The 15,474-nt window shown below is 41.5% G+C and overlaps 1 protein-coding gene across 2 annotated transcripts in view; it reads right to left on the bottom strand.

The window, feature by feature from the left end:
• The window catches only part of SARDH (sarcosine dehydrogenase), a 153,938-nt gene that overhangs the window by 31,963 nt on the left and 106,501 nt on the right, over positions 1-15,474 (bottom strand). For both annotated transcript variants that reach the window (XM_085854354.1, XM_085854355.1), the window contains 5 exons: positions 14,581-14,719; positions 14,231-14,344; positions 13,386-13,533; positions 11,696-11,789; positions 5,494-5,656 (listed from right to left, as the gene is read on the bottom strand). In XM_085854354.1, coding sequence (XP_085710480.1) covers positions 5,494-5,656; positions 11,696-11,789; positions 13,386-13,533; positions 14,231-14,344; positions 14,581-14,719 — 658 coding nt within the window. The remainder of the gene's footprint in view (positions 1-5,493; positions 5,657-11,695; positions 11,790-13,385; positions 13,534-14,230; positions 14,345-14,580; positions 14,720-15,474) is intronic.

Here is a 15,474-nt window from a genome sequence, read left to right as displayed (position 1 = left end):
AAACCAAGTTCAAAGCCAAAGTCATTGAAATGCCACAAACATCGTCTTCTGATGGAGTAGCTGGGGCAGCACATGACAGTCAGTAAGTATAATAGAATCACCCGTCCCTCACACAGCAACTGATGAAACATGGGGCACATCGTGCGATTAACACCGGCCTTGCCCTTTTCACATAGAAAACAAATCAGTGAGAACTATTGTGGTAAATATGGAAGTGAAATACAATCGGTCCATTTTGGAGGATCGCATCAATAGATGAGCTTACACACTGGTGTGCTGTACCTGAAGGATGAGGTGATGCCATTCTGTTCAATGTCGCCTCGTACCCAACATGACCCACCAGACATCTTGGCACATCTGACACCAGTTTCAGGATGATTGGAAGGGACCACCCAGAGGTCTGCTCACTTTACACATTCAGTGACAGACCAACCAGCCAATATTGCGAGAAGGGTCATTTCTACTACCTGACGACCAAGCTGTTTGAATTCAGATTTGACTCTATCACCTGGCATTTCTTTGAAGCTGGCTATGGCAAGGGTGCACCAGACAGCATAGGGGTTTCTCTAAAATGAACAGCAGATTGTCAGATCAAACCTGGTAAAGACACTCCAACTGCAGAAGTGCTGTTTAGCACTCTGGAGTGCACACGATCATCAATAAAACTGTTCTACATCAGGCAGAAGTGGTCCTTGCAGAAACCAGCAAGTTCGATTCTCTTGAAATACCTGCCATCAAGGTCACAATGAAGCTGCATGAAATTGTCTCAGTGAGCAAAGGAGCCATCCATTACCGTGACATCAGTTGCATGTGCAGACTGAGGGATGGAATTCTGAACTGCCCTTGCTATGACCCCAAGACATTTCAGTTTGATGTACAATAAACGATGCTGATACCAGTCAATTGACGTCTACACCAAGTGAAGTTCTTTCCATATGAAATGAAGGTCAAGTGAATACCAAGTGAAGTTCTTTCCATATGAGATGAGTCCACCGTGAGCACTCAATCATTACTGAGTAGGTCGGATGTGATTGGCAGTAGTCACATGGGGAGGTATTGTGTCATGGTGTACCATATCCTGAAAAGATTTTGTCAACTGAAGGAGAGAGTGTGAAGGTCAAGTGAATGGCTATTTTTGGGAAAAAAAAAACTAATTCCACTGGCCGAGTCTGCGGGATGTACTCACAGGATGAAAATCTGTGTCTGGTACAAGAGTAGGAGATTCGCTAACCTTTACAACAATACCTGATCGGCAATAAAGGAAGTAATGAAATTGTATTGGAGCACCCATCTACAGGGTGTTTCAAAAAGAGTGATGCAACTTTAAATGTTTATTTAAAAAGAAACAGAAACCTCAGGAACGTGAACCAAACATTTCTTGAAAGCTTATGACATGGTATTTTCTATCACTGATTGCTGTTGCAGTAAATCACTGCTGGAGTTAGTGAAAGCCCAAGGTCTGAAATTGGTATTTACTCAAAATCCTTGTAATTGACTTTCTCGATGTGTGTCCTCCTCTCTCTCCCCTCCCTCCTTCCTCTGTCTCCCCAACCTCCTTCGTCTCTCTCTCTTTCTCGATGTGCCTGTTCAGACAGGCATTGATCCTGACTCCAAAGTTCTGTCCAACTTTCCTGGAGGTCTCATGCGGCACTGCGAGGAGATAGTCTGACACTTCCTGCTTCAGATCATCCAGTGTGGCAGGGCAGTTGGCATAGATAGAGCCCTTGGCAACCCCCCAGAACCAGTACTCCAGAGGGTTCAAGTCTGGGCTATGGGGTGCCAGTCATGAGCGGTACCCAGGGCAACGAGGCGGTTTCTGAGGAGCTGCTGCAGGAAAGTGATGGTGTCACCAGTTGGATGTGGGGGTGCACCATCCTGCATAAACCAAGTCATACTGAGCTAGTTTGGGGTGACCTTTTGGGCTAGATCATGATGGAACTTCCGACTTATCCTGTTACAACTTCCGGTGTAACAGTTTAACTACCCCATTTTTTGAGAATGACCCAAATACAACTCAACCATTAGTGTGGACAGAACACGGCGAGGAGAGCAAGTTGAAGTCGCACACAAACAGGTCTGGGTTTTCAATGTGCTCTACAATGTACCATGCACACAGAAGATTTTTATCTAAAGTTAATTAACTGCAATTTCTACATCTCCATTCGCCTTTCTCGCGAACAAAGTGAATCATTGCAATCCAATCCCGAAAGAGTTCCAAAAGAGCAGGACTTGTCATATTACACAGGAGAGGACGCTAAATGATTTTAAACTGCCTGGCAATGATCGGGTAGAGTGAGGAATATTTCAGCTCGTCATGAAAATCGAGTGCTATCTTGATAGAATAAGCGGCATCCTTTCAACCAAAAATGATGACTGATCAAGTACAGTTTGACAAGTTGTCCCTCGACTTTAATCACATCATCATCTGTACGAGTGTAGGGTAATGAATGTAGACACAGTATTTTCAGGAATATAGACCTGGTAATCTATCCAAAAAATGCTTATTTGACCGGCAATCATAAATCAGAGGCCCGTGTGCCTCACGGATGATGCCACCCACCGGCAGATGGAATCCATTATGGGATCCCGGTCAAAACGTCCTCTTCGAATGCAGGTTCATTCCTTTGAGAGCATCAATATTCAGATACAATTGCGTTGATGAAGCAATGCACCCATGTTTACAAACATATGAGAGATGAGGTTTGTTTCTCAGTTTGCAGGACAGGCATTCATTTCAGATGAAACCAACACCACAAGTCCCTTCTGTGATTTACTGTAGTTGGCAGAAAGAATGACCATATGACAATCAGGGTTCATTTTGCCTTTCCTGTACATTTGGGAGAATGTCAAGATTGCAATCACCAGCCATGATCTGTCAGATGTTTGAGTTACTGTGGACAGCAACTTGACAGTAACAGTAATTACTCAAATTAAAGTCCCCCTTCAATGGCTCCATTAATTTCAACCTTCTTGTGGGGTTGGCCAGGAAGAGTAATCGGTCCAAGTCTTTCATGAACCGGCTGGCCAGGACGACCAATAAGATGGAGTTGATTTGGCCATGATTTGATGCATTTTTCAAGGGTGCCAGAGATAATTCCCCTCCACTTCATGAAAGACGCTGTGCGATGTTTGACACCCACAAACGAATGCCAGCAGATGGGACAGACACATTATCATTGCCAACCTTTGGTTTGCAGAAAACCTCAAACAAAGTTTGGGGGCATTTATATGGGACTAGGGCTCTATTATTCACGAAATAGCCACACCTTATAAATAAACACTGTGAATCAGACATAGGCCAATAGTTCAATGATATATCTGCATGCTTCCATGGGTTGTGACGGTTCACTGATATCATACGAGTGTATGTGCATTTCACCAGAATTTTAGCATTCGGTTCTTTTTCAGAAATTATGGATGACGTGCCATGAATCATTAAGCAAATATGACCTGTTAATAGTTTACTACTGGGCAGAAACTTATAATAGTAAATCAGGTTTACAAAAACACTCACACCCTACCCCAATCCCCTTCCCTTGAACACGCACTCTTGGTTATTTGAAGACCGAGTAATAAACGACAAATTTCAATAAAAAAAACAATCATCCATCTAAAATGTAGATATTTTATGGTTATTGAAGGCCATGAGCTTAATTGCAATCAATATCCGAGTGCAGTTAACACCTCTAGGTAAGCATGGATGTTGTTTTATGTGAAACCGTGGATTGAATACACTATGGGTAATATTTGAGTCATTACAGGTCAAATGTATCTGGTCAGTGAACTGACCAGCAAAAAATCATCGTTTAAATGATCAGAACGTTAATTAATTGTGGTGAATTCAATGCCCCCATATTCAGCCAGACGAGGATATTCAGTGTTTTTCTTGAATTTCTAGGCCTTACCATCAGCCTCTCCTGGGCCAACCAAACAGCCTCTCCTGGACCTCACAATCACCCTCTCCTGGACCAACCACATAGCCTCTCCTGGACCTCACAATCACCCTCTCCTGGACCAATCTGAAGCTGGATAAAGAACCTCTCTCGCCTATGGGCTGGGGCACAAATATCACATCTCTATCTCCTGGATTCTGTGCAATCAAGAAAACTCAACATTATTGGCATTTCCCACAATGAGGCTGAAGCATAAAGTCTGTTGCTCTCACATCACAAACAGGTCAATGGTCTCTGTTTTTTTTTACTACCTTCCTATGGCTGGACATCCTCTGCCCTTCGACCCTCCTCAGCTACTTCAGGATGTATATACATGCTTTTCCAGAAACCCATTCCGAGTTCAACTCTCAAAATTCAGGCTTTCCGCCTTCCTCCATTCCTTTTTTCTTATTTTCACTTGTTGGTAGAACTATAAGCCTGATGTTCAACCGTACTCTTCCCTCCTGGGCTTCACTTCAAGCAAGAGGTGCACCACCATCTCATGTCATCCCCCATCCTGACTCACGATGGTTCTACCCATATTAATCCTACCTAACTAAAGCCTCCTCCTTGTAGGTTACTCTGTCTGTATCTGTCTCTCTATGTCTCTGTCTCTGTCTCTGTCTCTTTCTCTCTCCTTTTGTTGGCTCATTCCATTGTTTGTTGCAGGCTGGCAGGATGGCCTTAAGGTACGTACACTTACCTCTCAGGCCTAAGCTGTCAAGCCTGGGTTTGAATCTCGGCCCAGCTATAAACTGTCATCTCAGTGTTTCACAGGCAGGGTGATTCATCAATATGTGTGGCATCCCTCAGAAGGACATTAAACTTTGCGTCCCATCTGCCGGCATTAGTTGCTGGACGTTAACGATCCCACACTATCCTTCACAAAGCGTAAGTGAGCACCCTGAGCAAATTCCAAATTCCTGCCCGAACCTACAGAGGTGAACCGAGCTGTTAGCACATCTGTGCACCGAGTCAATGATGCTACCCTGCAGCTTTGTGTGGCATACAAAAGAAGAAGATTGCTTGTTGTGTCCAACAGTGACTCCAGAGTCACTATCTTTCCCTCTTCGTTCCTATCCTCTGTTCGCTCGTTCTTCCATGAGACTCAATTTTGCAAAAAATAAAATCATATAAAATAAAAATCACTGCCTGGAGGACATCAGTGAAACTTTTGTTTTGATGACAATGCTATATAGTGACAAGTGACCTTTCACTGTAACCGTCTTGAAATTAAAGGTTTGCTTGAGCTTATAAATGACACTTCCGTAGCATTATTCAAGCTCACAGCCGATGGGTTCCAGATTCTATGAGTGTGATTATCAATTGATGTGATGAATACTCATTTCACCAGCAATAATCCTCCTCACTCTTCAGAGATCATATGCAGCAAATTGGTAAGGACATCGGGAAAACATCGTGATGGTTGCAGATAATAACCAATTAGATTAAAAGTGAATCTGTGCAGCAAATTATAATAAAGTGGATCAGCTTTTATGCCCATGTACCTTTCCACAACATCAATGAATGAATGATTGTGTTGCTCACAAACCAGACCCACCTTTTTCAATACTCAGCGAATCAATGGCTCGATAGCCGGCGTTGCGCAGGCCGTGATTGGCTCCGGCCTTCGTGATGGCATTGAACACAGGGATGCACGCCTCACTAGGTATATGCAGCTCCCAGCCCATCTCACCCACAAATGACAATCTCATGACTCGCACCTGGAGAGAGCCAGTTTCATTGGCAGTGAGAACAAGCTCTGCTGATATTAGTGAATAAAAGTTACTTTGGTGATTTCACTGATTAAAATGTATACGTCACTGAATTAAAAGATTGATTTGCACCTGTCAATCAAAAGGTACAGTTTATCCTATTTTTTTTCCTGCAGTTTCTAATGCTCTTGCAGAAACTTGAACATTCATTACATGCAAGATACAAACATTATTAGACAAAATAAAAAAAATCCAATCGAAAAGACTTGAAGCTGGAGTCACAGCATTGTCAGATAAGGGCTCAAAACCCTGACAATCATACTGCAATTTCTTTTGGATCCATGAGATCCTCATCAAATTCTTATCAGATTTCATGAGAAATGTATTGGAGAGATATACTATATATGTGGATATATGTATATATATACATATATATATATATATATATATATATATATATATATATCTTCTTCTTCTTCCTTCGGCTGCTCCCGTTAGGGGTCGCCACAGCGGATCATCCGTATGATCCGCATAGTGATTTGGCACATGTTTTACACCGGATGCCCTTCCTGACGCAACCCTGGTCGCCTCTTACGACACAGGGATATGGTACACCTATTTTAACAGGGGTATACACCGGCCCAGTACACAGGTACTCACTTCGCCAACCTCGGAAGGATAACAGGCTGAGTCAACCCCCTGGTGTATTAATTCAGTGGCCGAACGGGGCTTGAACTCAGGACTTTTTGGATCCCAAGCCGCTGTCTTAACCATTGCGCCAACACCAGGTATATATATATATATATATATATATATATATATATATATATATATATATATATATATATATATATATATATATATATATATATATATATATATATATACATACATGCAATTGACATGCCACACACTCCTCCAGCCAAAGAAGCTGCATAAAGCAACCCAAGAAGGCCAACACAAGGTAAGCATTTGCCGTTTAAAACTCTTCCCAGAATTCCTCCAGATATATAAGATGTTCAAACATAGTACATACAAGAGAATCCCAATACTACACACACCCTCAGCTACCGGACTAAATTAAGTGTTTTTCTTGAATTTCTAGGCCTCACCATCAGCCTCTCCTGGGCCAACCACATAGCTTCCCCTGGACCTCAACATCAGCCTCTCATGGGCCAACCACATAGCCTCTCCTGGACCTCACAATCACCCTCTCCTGCACCAACCACATAGCCTCTCCTGAACCTCAACATCAGCCTCTCCTGGGCCAACCACATAGCCTCTCCTGGACCTCACAATCAGCCTCTCCTGGGCCAACCACATAGACTCTCCTGGACCTCACAATCAGCCTCTCCTGGACCAATCTGAAGCTGGATAAAGAACCTCTCTCGCCTATGGGCTGGGACACAAATATCACATCTCTATCTCCTGGATTCTGTGCAATCGAGAAAACTCAACATTATTGGCATTTCCCACAATGAGGCTGAAGCATAAAGTCAAATACGTTACTCTCTCTTCATGAAATTAGTCATTATAGGTTACTCTCTCTTCAGCTACCGGTCAATATATAAATATAAATAAATGACACCTTCCACACTCCTCCAGCTGAAGAAGCTGCAGAAAGCAACCCAAGAGCGCCCACACAAGTTAAATCTACTATGTGTGAATGTCTTCATAGTTGTGGAGGAACTGTGGGAAGGGTTCAAAACAGCAAAAGCGCTGACCTTGTGTCGGCCTTCTTGGGTTGCTTTATGCAGCTTCTTCAGCTGAAGGAGTATGGGAGGTGTCAATTATTTATATAATCCTAGCCACCTGGGTTTAGTTGATTACATGAGAGCTGATTGGTTACTCCCTCAATTCACAGGTGAGAGATGTGTGGGTCAAAATATATATATATATATATTTTTTAACTTTTCTACTTTACTTTGAGACGAACACACACATAAAATACATAAAAACGACAAACACAAAGATTTACCTTTTAACAGAGTTCTTTGAAAGGGAAATTCAAGTGGGAAATTAACAAAATTCAATTGAAAATTCAATCAAGGCACAGAACACAAAATGTCGATCTATACTCTCTGCCTTCACAACCAGACCACGGCAAACACCTGGTCGGATGGACAATATTGTTTTTATACATGTATCGATGTCGAAGTGAGGGGTGGATTATATTCGGGGATCACACAAAAGGATAAACAAAGCGATGTCCTGTAAAAATATAATTGCTTTTTCAGCGGATAAGACACCTCCCGAGACACCAACCGCACGGCACCGCAGGGCCCAACATAGAAGGAAATGTACGTCTGTCTAATCGTGTTTCCTTGAGAGCACGAGTACTTTTACTGAAATAAACAACCAAGCAGCTTGGCGAACACTCACAAAGCGGCTTAAGCATTCAAGCAAGCACTCCAATGAAACGGCTGTGAAGAAACGGCGAGTTTGGCACGCGTTTAGCCACACAATAAACTTACACCTCACGGAGACGCCTAAAATATCAAGACACGAACGCTGACGTCTCTGGATGTTTATAAGCATTGTGATGTACCCAGCAATTCATAGCTATGATGAACAGGCGTTCGATAATATGAGTGAGGATAGTGAAAAAAACAACTTTATAGTTAAGAAATCGCTGCAGCCTGTTCTCAGTCAAGTTATGGTTGAGCAGGCCCAAAAAAATGGCAGCTCCAGACCCCAGCGAAGTTACCCAGGATAAGCTTGAAGACCCAGAGAGCAAGGTAGCCGAGGATCGCCTGATGAAGGATATAATTAAATAAGGGCGTTAATTATCTTCAAAAGGGGTGTTTTAATTAACCCAAATATCCAATTTTCACTCTTGCAATTCCTTGGAGTTTTCTTAGTATGCATGCAAAGTTTCAGGCTGCGAGGTTTTATAGTTTTGGAGTTATGGAGGAGACACACACACAATGCCTTTTATTAGTATCGATATATACTAAGGGAAGAGGGAGCATGAATCAAGCCATTCATGTGTTCATATAACCTGCAGTGGTTTTGCTCTAATTTGTTTTGAATGCAAGTGAAAAACACAAAATCAGGATTGAATACATTTCATTACACTGACAAATAAATGCTACTCAATTTGTGTACGTACAGCATTTACCATTATTTGCACATGTCCGATAAGTGGGAACTACTGGTGCTCTTCTTCGTCTGTATTTTACAAACGGATTATCATGTTTTGGATTATCATTATCCATTTTGATTTTGGAACTTGCTGAACTGCAAGCTTTATTTACGGTCCTTTCTGATAACGATCACAAACTCAATATCTCTCTTTTTTTGTACTAGTGCATGCCCGTCCGTGCAAACAAAACAAAAACAAAAAAACTTTCAAACCGCGTGCCAGAAACAACAACCACACAGGCCGTTCCTTCACTCTCACGTGCCCGTACGTGCGTGGCCGTACATGCAAAAAAAAAAAATTAAAAAAACTTTCAAACCGCGTGCCAGAAACAACAACCACACAGGCCGTTCCTTCGCTCTCGCGTGCCCGTACGTGCGTGGCCGTATGTGCAAAAAAAACTTTCAAACCGCGTGCCAGAAACAACAACCACACAGGCCGTTCCTTCGCTCTCGTGTGCCCGTACGTGCGTGGCCGTATGTGCAAAAAAAAAAAAAAACTTTCAAACAACCACACAGGCCGTTCCTTCACTGTCGTAAATGACGACTGGATTGGGGAATTGTGTTTAAGAAAATCGAGAAAGTACAGAAATCGAGAAATAAAGAATACAGTAAGTCGATAAATCGAGAAATAATACAGTAAGTCGTCACTATCCGGAAGTGAAGTCCTCACTGTCCGGAAGTTTGCATATCGCAGTTACGATTATTCGCAATTTAGTTTTAATGGCCAATTATTTAATTAGCGCCAACTATTTTGCCTTTTCGCAATGTCATCGCAAGGAAAAACACAAAGAGAAGAGGGGAAAAAAAATACTTACGTGCAAAAAAATATTTTTCGTCCTGCTTCGGAGGATACCAGCTAACTCTGATGTTACCGAAATGTACGCACCATCTAATATGAAAACGATCATAACTTGGGGCATTGTGTTTTTCTATAAATGTGCATAAGTAATCGAGAAATTATTAGAATACACGAAGTCATCATTATCCGGAAGTCCGTATGTTGTAACCCGTAATGGGGACTGCGGTTGAGGTTCTCTTCCCCCATTGGCCATGCCCACGCAGCAACATGTCCTGTGATTGGTTGGTAAATAAATGGCCATAACTTGGGAAGCACTTGTCCGATTAATATCAAACCTTGAAAAGGCACATGCTCAGGTCCCCAGCAATATACCTTGGAAGTTTCAATTAGATCGGACCAGTGGTTGTCGAGAAACAGCAGTCACAGACACACACACACACACACACACACACACACACACACACACACACACACACACACACATTGCTGGAATTATAGATAGATGAGTGATTCGCTACGTTTATCAAGTCTTTCAAAAGCAGCACTTTGTATTTCAAATTGCTCTTCCATGAGGCTTGATCTTGTAGAAATCAAAATCATCATACTTGTAAGTGTACATTTGCAGATGTGAACTCACAGTGTGAGTGGGTTAAGATCTTGCAGTGTTTGGCAGACAAGCAATTGGGAGTTTCACATTGGCTTGGATTGATTTTGTCTCACTCTCACTGTCAGGCCAAGTCTCAAAACTTGATCTTAGTGTATGGAAGAGTGAGATGATAGATGGGAAAAAAGTAGTCAATGAGCTAACAATGGGGCAACAGTTGAACACAACGAAGGGATGAACAGAAGGGGAGAGAGAGAGACAGGGTAAAAAACAGAGAACAGTAATCTGCAAGTAAGAGGGTTGGGTTATGCGGGTAATTGGGGGTAGAAAATGTCACAGGTAGGGATACGGCTGGTGGTGACATGAGAGGGTGGTGCACCACCTGCTGGGAGCCCCAGAACGGTGTGATTGAACTGTCTTAGCAATGTGGGTCCACACACAAATACAGAAAAGAGGAACAAAGAAGTTGATGTGTACAGATATCCGGAATTTTGTACGTTTAACCAGGAGGGTGTTACTGAAAGAACCTGGAAGAATGGGTGCATCCTGGAGTTGTTGGGGATGGCCAGAGGACTGAGACAGCTGAGGGAGCTTGACTGGAGAAGAGGATGGACTAAACACAGACTACTAACCTGCTTGCGATCAGAGTAACAGTCCTCGTGTTTTGGCCTCATCGTGGGAGATAATACTTTTGGCAGGATCCACTCACTTTCATACTTTCAGTGTCAATCCATTTCTCAAAGACTTACCCTTGTGACATACAAATACACATCCATGCCATGTCTCTCAACTGAGTAAACATATATCTGACAGGAATAAATTTAGAAATCCATTCTGCTGGTTGCATCATTCCTCAAATGCATCGATGCTACACAGTGCCCCATATACCAGAACAGAAACTCGGCATTGTGATGAAAACTCCTTTCAAAATACCCTATCTTCCAAGCCAGGAGATTGACCCATATACAGTATCATGGAGGCATCGAACATGGCCACACTTTTCCATAAGAGTAGTTTACAATATTTTGTTGCCTTACAATTCAAATGGTGCAGATTCAGATCAAATGAAAATTCCCCCACGAGACCATTTAATGTGTTTGAAGAAAATTCAAATTTAATTATTTTTCATCAGTAATAATAAGACTTAGCCTGGTGTTGGCTTAGTGGTGAGGATGTTGGCTTGGGATCCCAGGGTCCTGAGTTCAAGCCCCGTTGGCTGCTGAATTAACACCAGGGGGTTGACTCAGCCTGTCATCCTTCCGAGGTCGGCGAAATGAGTACCAGTGTACTGGTCCCGGTGTATGCCCCAGTTAGAATAGGTGTACCATATCCCTGTGTGTCGTAAGAGGCGACCAGGGTTGGCGTCAGGAAGGGCATCCGGCCATAAAACATTGCCTCAAGAAAAAGCCAAACCCCTGCACAGAAGGGAAAAATGGCTGTAAAAACGGTCATTTATAGTAATAATAAGACTATCTGCAAAGCTGTTGCACAGATCAATTACCATGAATCCTGCAGCCTTCGCAAGCTTGTGAGTTGAAAATGGGAAGGCATCATTGCTCAAATCCACATCCAGCACTTCCTGGAGGATTTTACGGCTGGAAAAAAAATAGAAGGGGGAGGTGTGGTGGTGAGCACAATTGCGATTCTCACTGGGGAATAAATTAACCCTCATATGGAGGTTGCCACAAGAAACATCTGCCTTGGCTATATTTCGTGCTCTTTTTTGTTGTTTTTTTAATGATATTAATGAAATAATGATATTTTCCCCCCAAACAGAAATCACAACACCTTCCACACCTTGTCCACAGTAATTTGTATCGTTTCTGCTACAGACAGTCTCATGTGTGGAGACCAATTGCCAAGTATTAGAATGTGATTTGGTACGTCAATACAATACATTCCAATGCATCACACCATTCACACGTCTCATGGCATTTTATGCAAAGCAGCAAAGCGATTACAGCAATAGAAATGGCACAAAATACCGTGAATAATTCACAGGGATCACAAATCGACCAAATCAGATTGGTGTCATTATGACTGCCATAAATGAGGGAGAGCTGGTCCTCCTCTCCAATGAATACTCTCGGTGCCATTAATCAGAGACATATTTAATTCCCATCCCACGACCTTGAACTACGCCGTATAACCTCTCATCACTGCATACTAAGCTAAGGTCCTGAGAGACTCTTAGCCCAGAAACCAATTTAATATACTCCAAAACATGACTCTCCCAGCCCAATTGCTATGCTCTTTGCAACCCCGAAGCCTCCTGCCAAGGCTGAGGAGCAAGCCCGCACGAGTTGAACTGGCTGGTGAGGAGGTGTCTGGCCAATGTTAGTCTGTAGCTCTCACAGCCAGGTGACTTAGGACATGAGTTATTATGGTTCCCGCAGGGAGGCATTATGTGTTTAGTCTTGGTGTCCATGGTGTCCCACTTTTTGAAGAATATTTGTCCATGATAAATTTTTTAGACATTCAATTGTTTATTTATTTACCAATTTTTCATTATTTAATTTTTTTTTTAGATTTTTTCTTTCTTTCTTTTTTCAATTCTCAATTTTCCCGGAGGGAGGCATTAAGTGTTCTCATGGTTCGCGGAGGGAGGCAGTAAGTGTTTAGTCTTGGCGTCTGTGGTGTCCCGCTCTTTTGAAAAAAAACCAAAACGTTTTTTTTCAAGATGAGGCAGAATTTCAAGTGCTATCAATTGGATAATATTACGAGTTGGCTCTACCGGGAAACATCAGCAATCTCCGATCGCAATCCTCCAATTATAAGAGGTTCTGTTCACATGCATAACAATCCATGACTTGTCAATTATTCCATAAAATCCTTCTTTCCCTATATTTATACTTGGTTAGCATCGGATGTGATGTGTTGCTTGTCCGTAGTTCTCTCACCCGTTTAAGCTATGACAAAGTCACAGCAATTAACAACCGTATTTGCACGTGGATCGTTTACCACAGGTGAAATTTTTCAGGAAGTGATGCATTATTACTTCAGGCCACAAAATTCATTCATTATTTTCTGTAATTGTCCGATTATTTGACGTTCATCACATTGACATTTTGTTAACCGTAAAAAAATAAATAAATCACATTTTCCTGTTTGATGAGGTTCTCTTTGTGGTCTACACTGAGACCACCACTGCTGAAAAACACCAGCAGAGAGGGACTAATGAAATCACTGACCTATTTGGACCTTGAATGCTGAGCAGTCCAAGACGAGTGGAGTAGTCCAACATCTGACAATTGTAGTCACCATCTTGGAGAATGCTGTTTATGTGTGACCAGTTATGTTGTGCTGCTGCACCACCCACGGCAAGGTAGAACCCATCACCTGTAAGCACCATGGTCTGTCAGACCTCCTGTCCTAGTCCTTAACATCTGACTTATTCAAAATGTACCAAAAGTTTCAGTGTTTGCATTTGTACTCCTAAAATATTTTGAGCGATTTTCAACCATCTCATTGATAAACATGCAAACTCCATTCTTAAAAAAATTCAGCTGAAAAACAAATACAGTACTTTTTGAAAACATTCTGACGGCAATGTACCAATACATAAAAATTGTTTGTTGACTTCTTAGAACCTGACACTAGATCAAAATTACTTCTTCACAATATTATTCCTGTTATCAATGGATGGTAAGAAGTCACTTTGTCATTGAAGGTTAATCATTAAGGTAAATAATGTCAATTGAAGGTTAATTTTAAAAAACACTAGATGGGCCATGGTAATGCCTTCCAAGCACAAAGAACAAAGACAGCTTCGCCAACCTCTCAAGATGTATCATAATGGAAAGTCCTTGAGTTTCTGATGGCCGAAACTCCCACCAATCACTCTGCATTTATTGTACTGCAATACTCCCATCGACATTAATCCCAATGAAAATATCCATGTTCTCAGCGACATCAACGCGCGCATTTTGCACACGCATGAGCATTTTCCACTGAGAACGACTTAACCACCTGGCAAGGACGGAGTTCAGCACGTAGGCCAAGAGAGCGACGCGACGAAAGCTGGATCAACACTCACCGATGAATGATGGCGCCAGCGGGCTGTCGTCATCACCCGGGGCGATGGGGCTTACCGTAAGATCAGCTTCTGTGCCCCCCCTGTCATTCAGCATGCACGTGTACATGGTTGAACCTGGAAAGGCATGCAAAAGATTATCAGAGTGATGGGAACTGGAAAAATAGAAAGGAATACAACATTCTATTTGATAAAAGTTCACAAAACTTGTATTAAACATGAAAGTAACTTACATTGGGTGTAAAAGTGACTCCAACCCCCTTGCCCCGTTCCCCATGCCAAATTAACATGCTGCAGTATATTGTGTATTTGGAAACCAAATTTTATGGTTTTAACACGCCATCTTCACTTACCCACTGGTTTATCCATATTTGCTGTGAAGATCCAATCAGCAGCTTTTCTGGCATCGGGTCCGACCAGATAAAACTTTCCGAAGTATGACATGTTGAACACGGCGGCAGCAGTTCGACATGACAGGCACTCGGCTCCGATCTGTGAAGGATCTTCATCAGTTCCTGACTCACTTATCTTATGTTGTGACATGACTGAGCAGTGCTGTCAGGAACTACAAATCTTAGTCTCACCATTTCCTCCAAATACGTTATGTCTGCATCTGCGTGCATATGCTTGTGCATGTCTGCATTAATGTGACTGCCAACATGTATGTATACACACATGCATGCATGGACATGCATGAAAGGAAGCCACTTAGCCCCTCATGCCTGTGAATATCCATACCCTGAAACTCAATCTAAACTATACGGCTGTGTTTGGGGATCGCAAATGTTTTCTGGTACAGCCAACTCGCAATATTAGCCAATTGGTAGCACTTGAAATTCTGCCTCATAATAATGGAAAAAGTAAACAATTGAAAATTGAAAAATATTTCAATAATTTAAAATAATAAAAAAAATATATATATATATATATATATATATATATATATATATATATATATATATATATATATATATATAATGAAAATGATATCATTTAAAATTGAAAATAAAAAAAAATTGAAAAAATTGAAAATACAAAAAACAATTAGCAATTAAATAATTAAATAATTAAAAATTGAAAAAAAAAACAATTAAGATTGGGAAAAAAACAATTAAAAATCAAATAATTGAAAATTGTGGGGCAAAGTAGATGATTGAATGTTGGGGAAAAAAAATAAATAGTCATTGAAAATTGAAATAATAAATAATAATTAAAAATTAGATAATGGAAAAATTATTCTTCAAAAA

The sequence above is a fragment of the Eptatretus burgeri genome, chromosome 14 (assembly GCF_056783735.1).
Source record: "Eptatretus burgeri isolate ZD-2024b chromosome 14, Ebu_testis_v1, whole genome shotgun sequence".
Lineage (NCBI taxonomy): Eukaryota > Metazoa > Chordata > Myxini > Myxiniformes > Myxinidae > Eptatretus > Eptatretus burgeri.
Note: the sequence above shows the minus strand (reverse complement) of the source record. Positions and strands in the feature narration are given on the sequence as shown.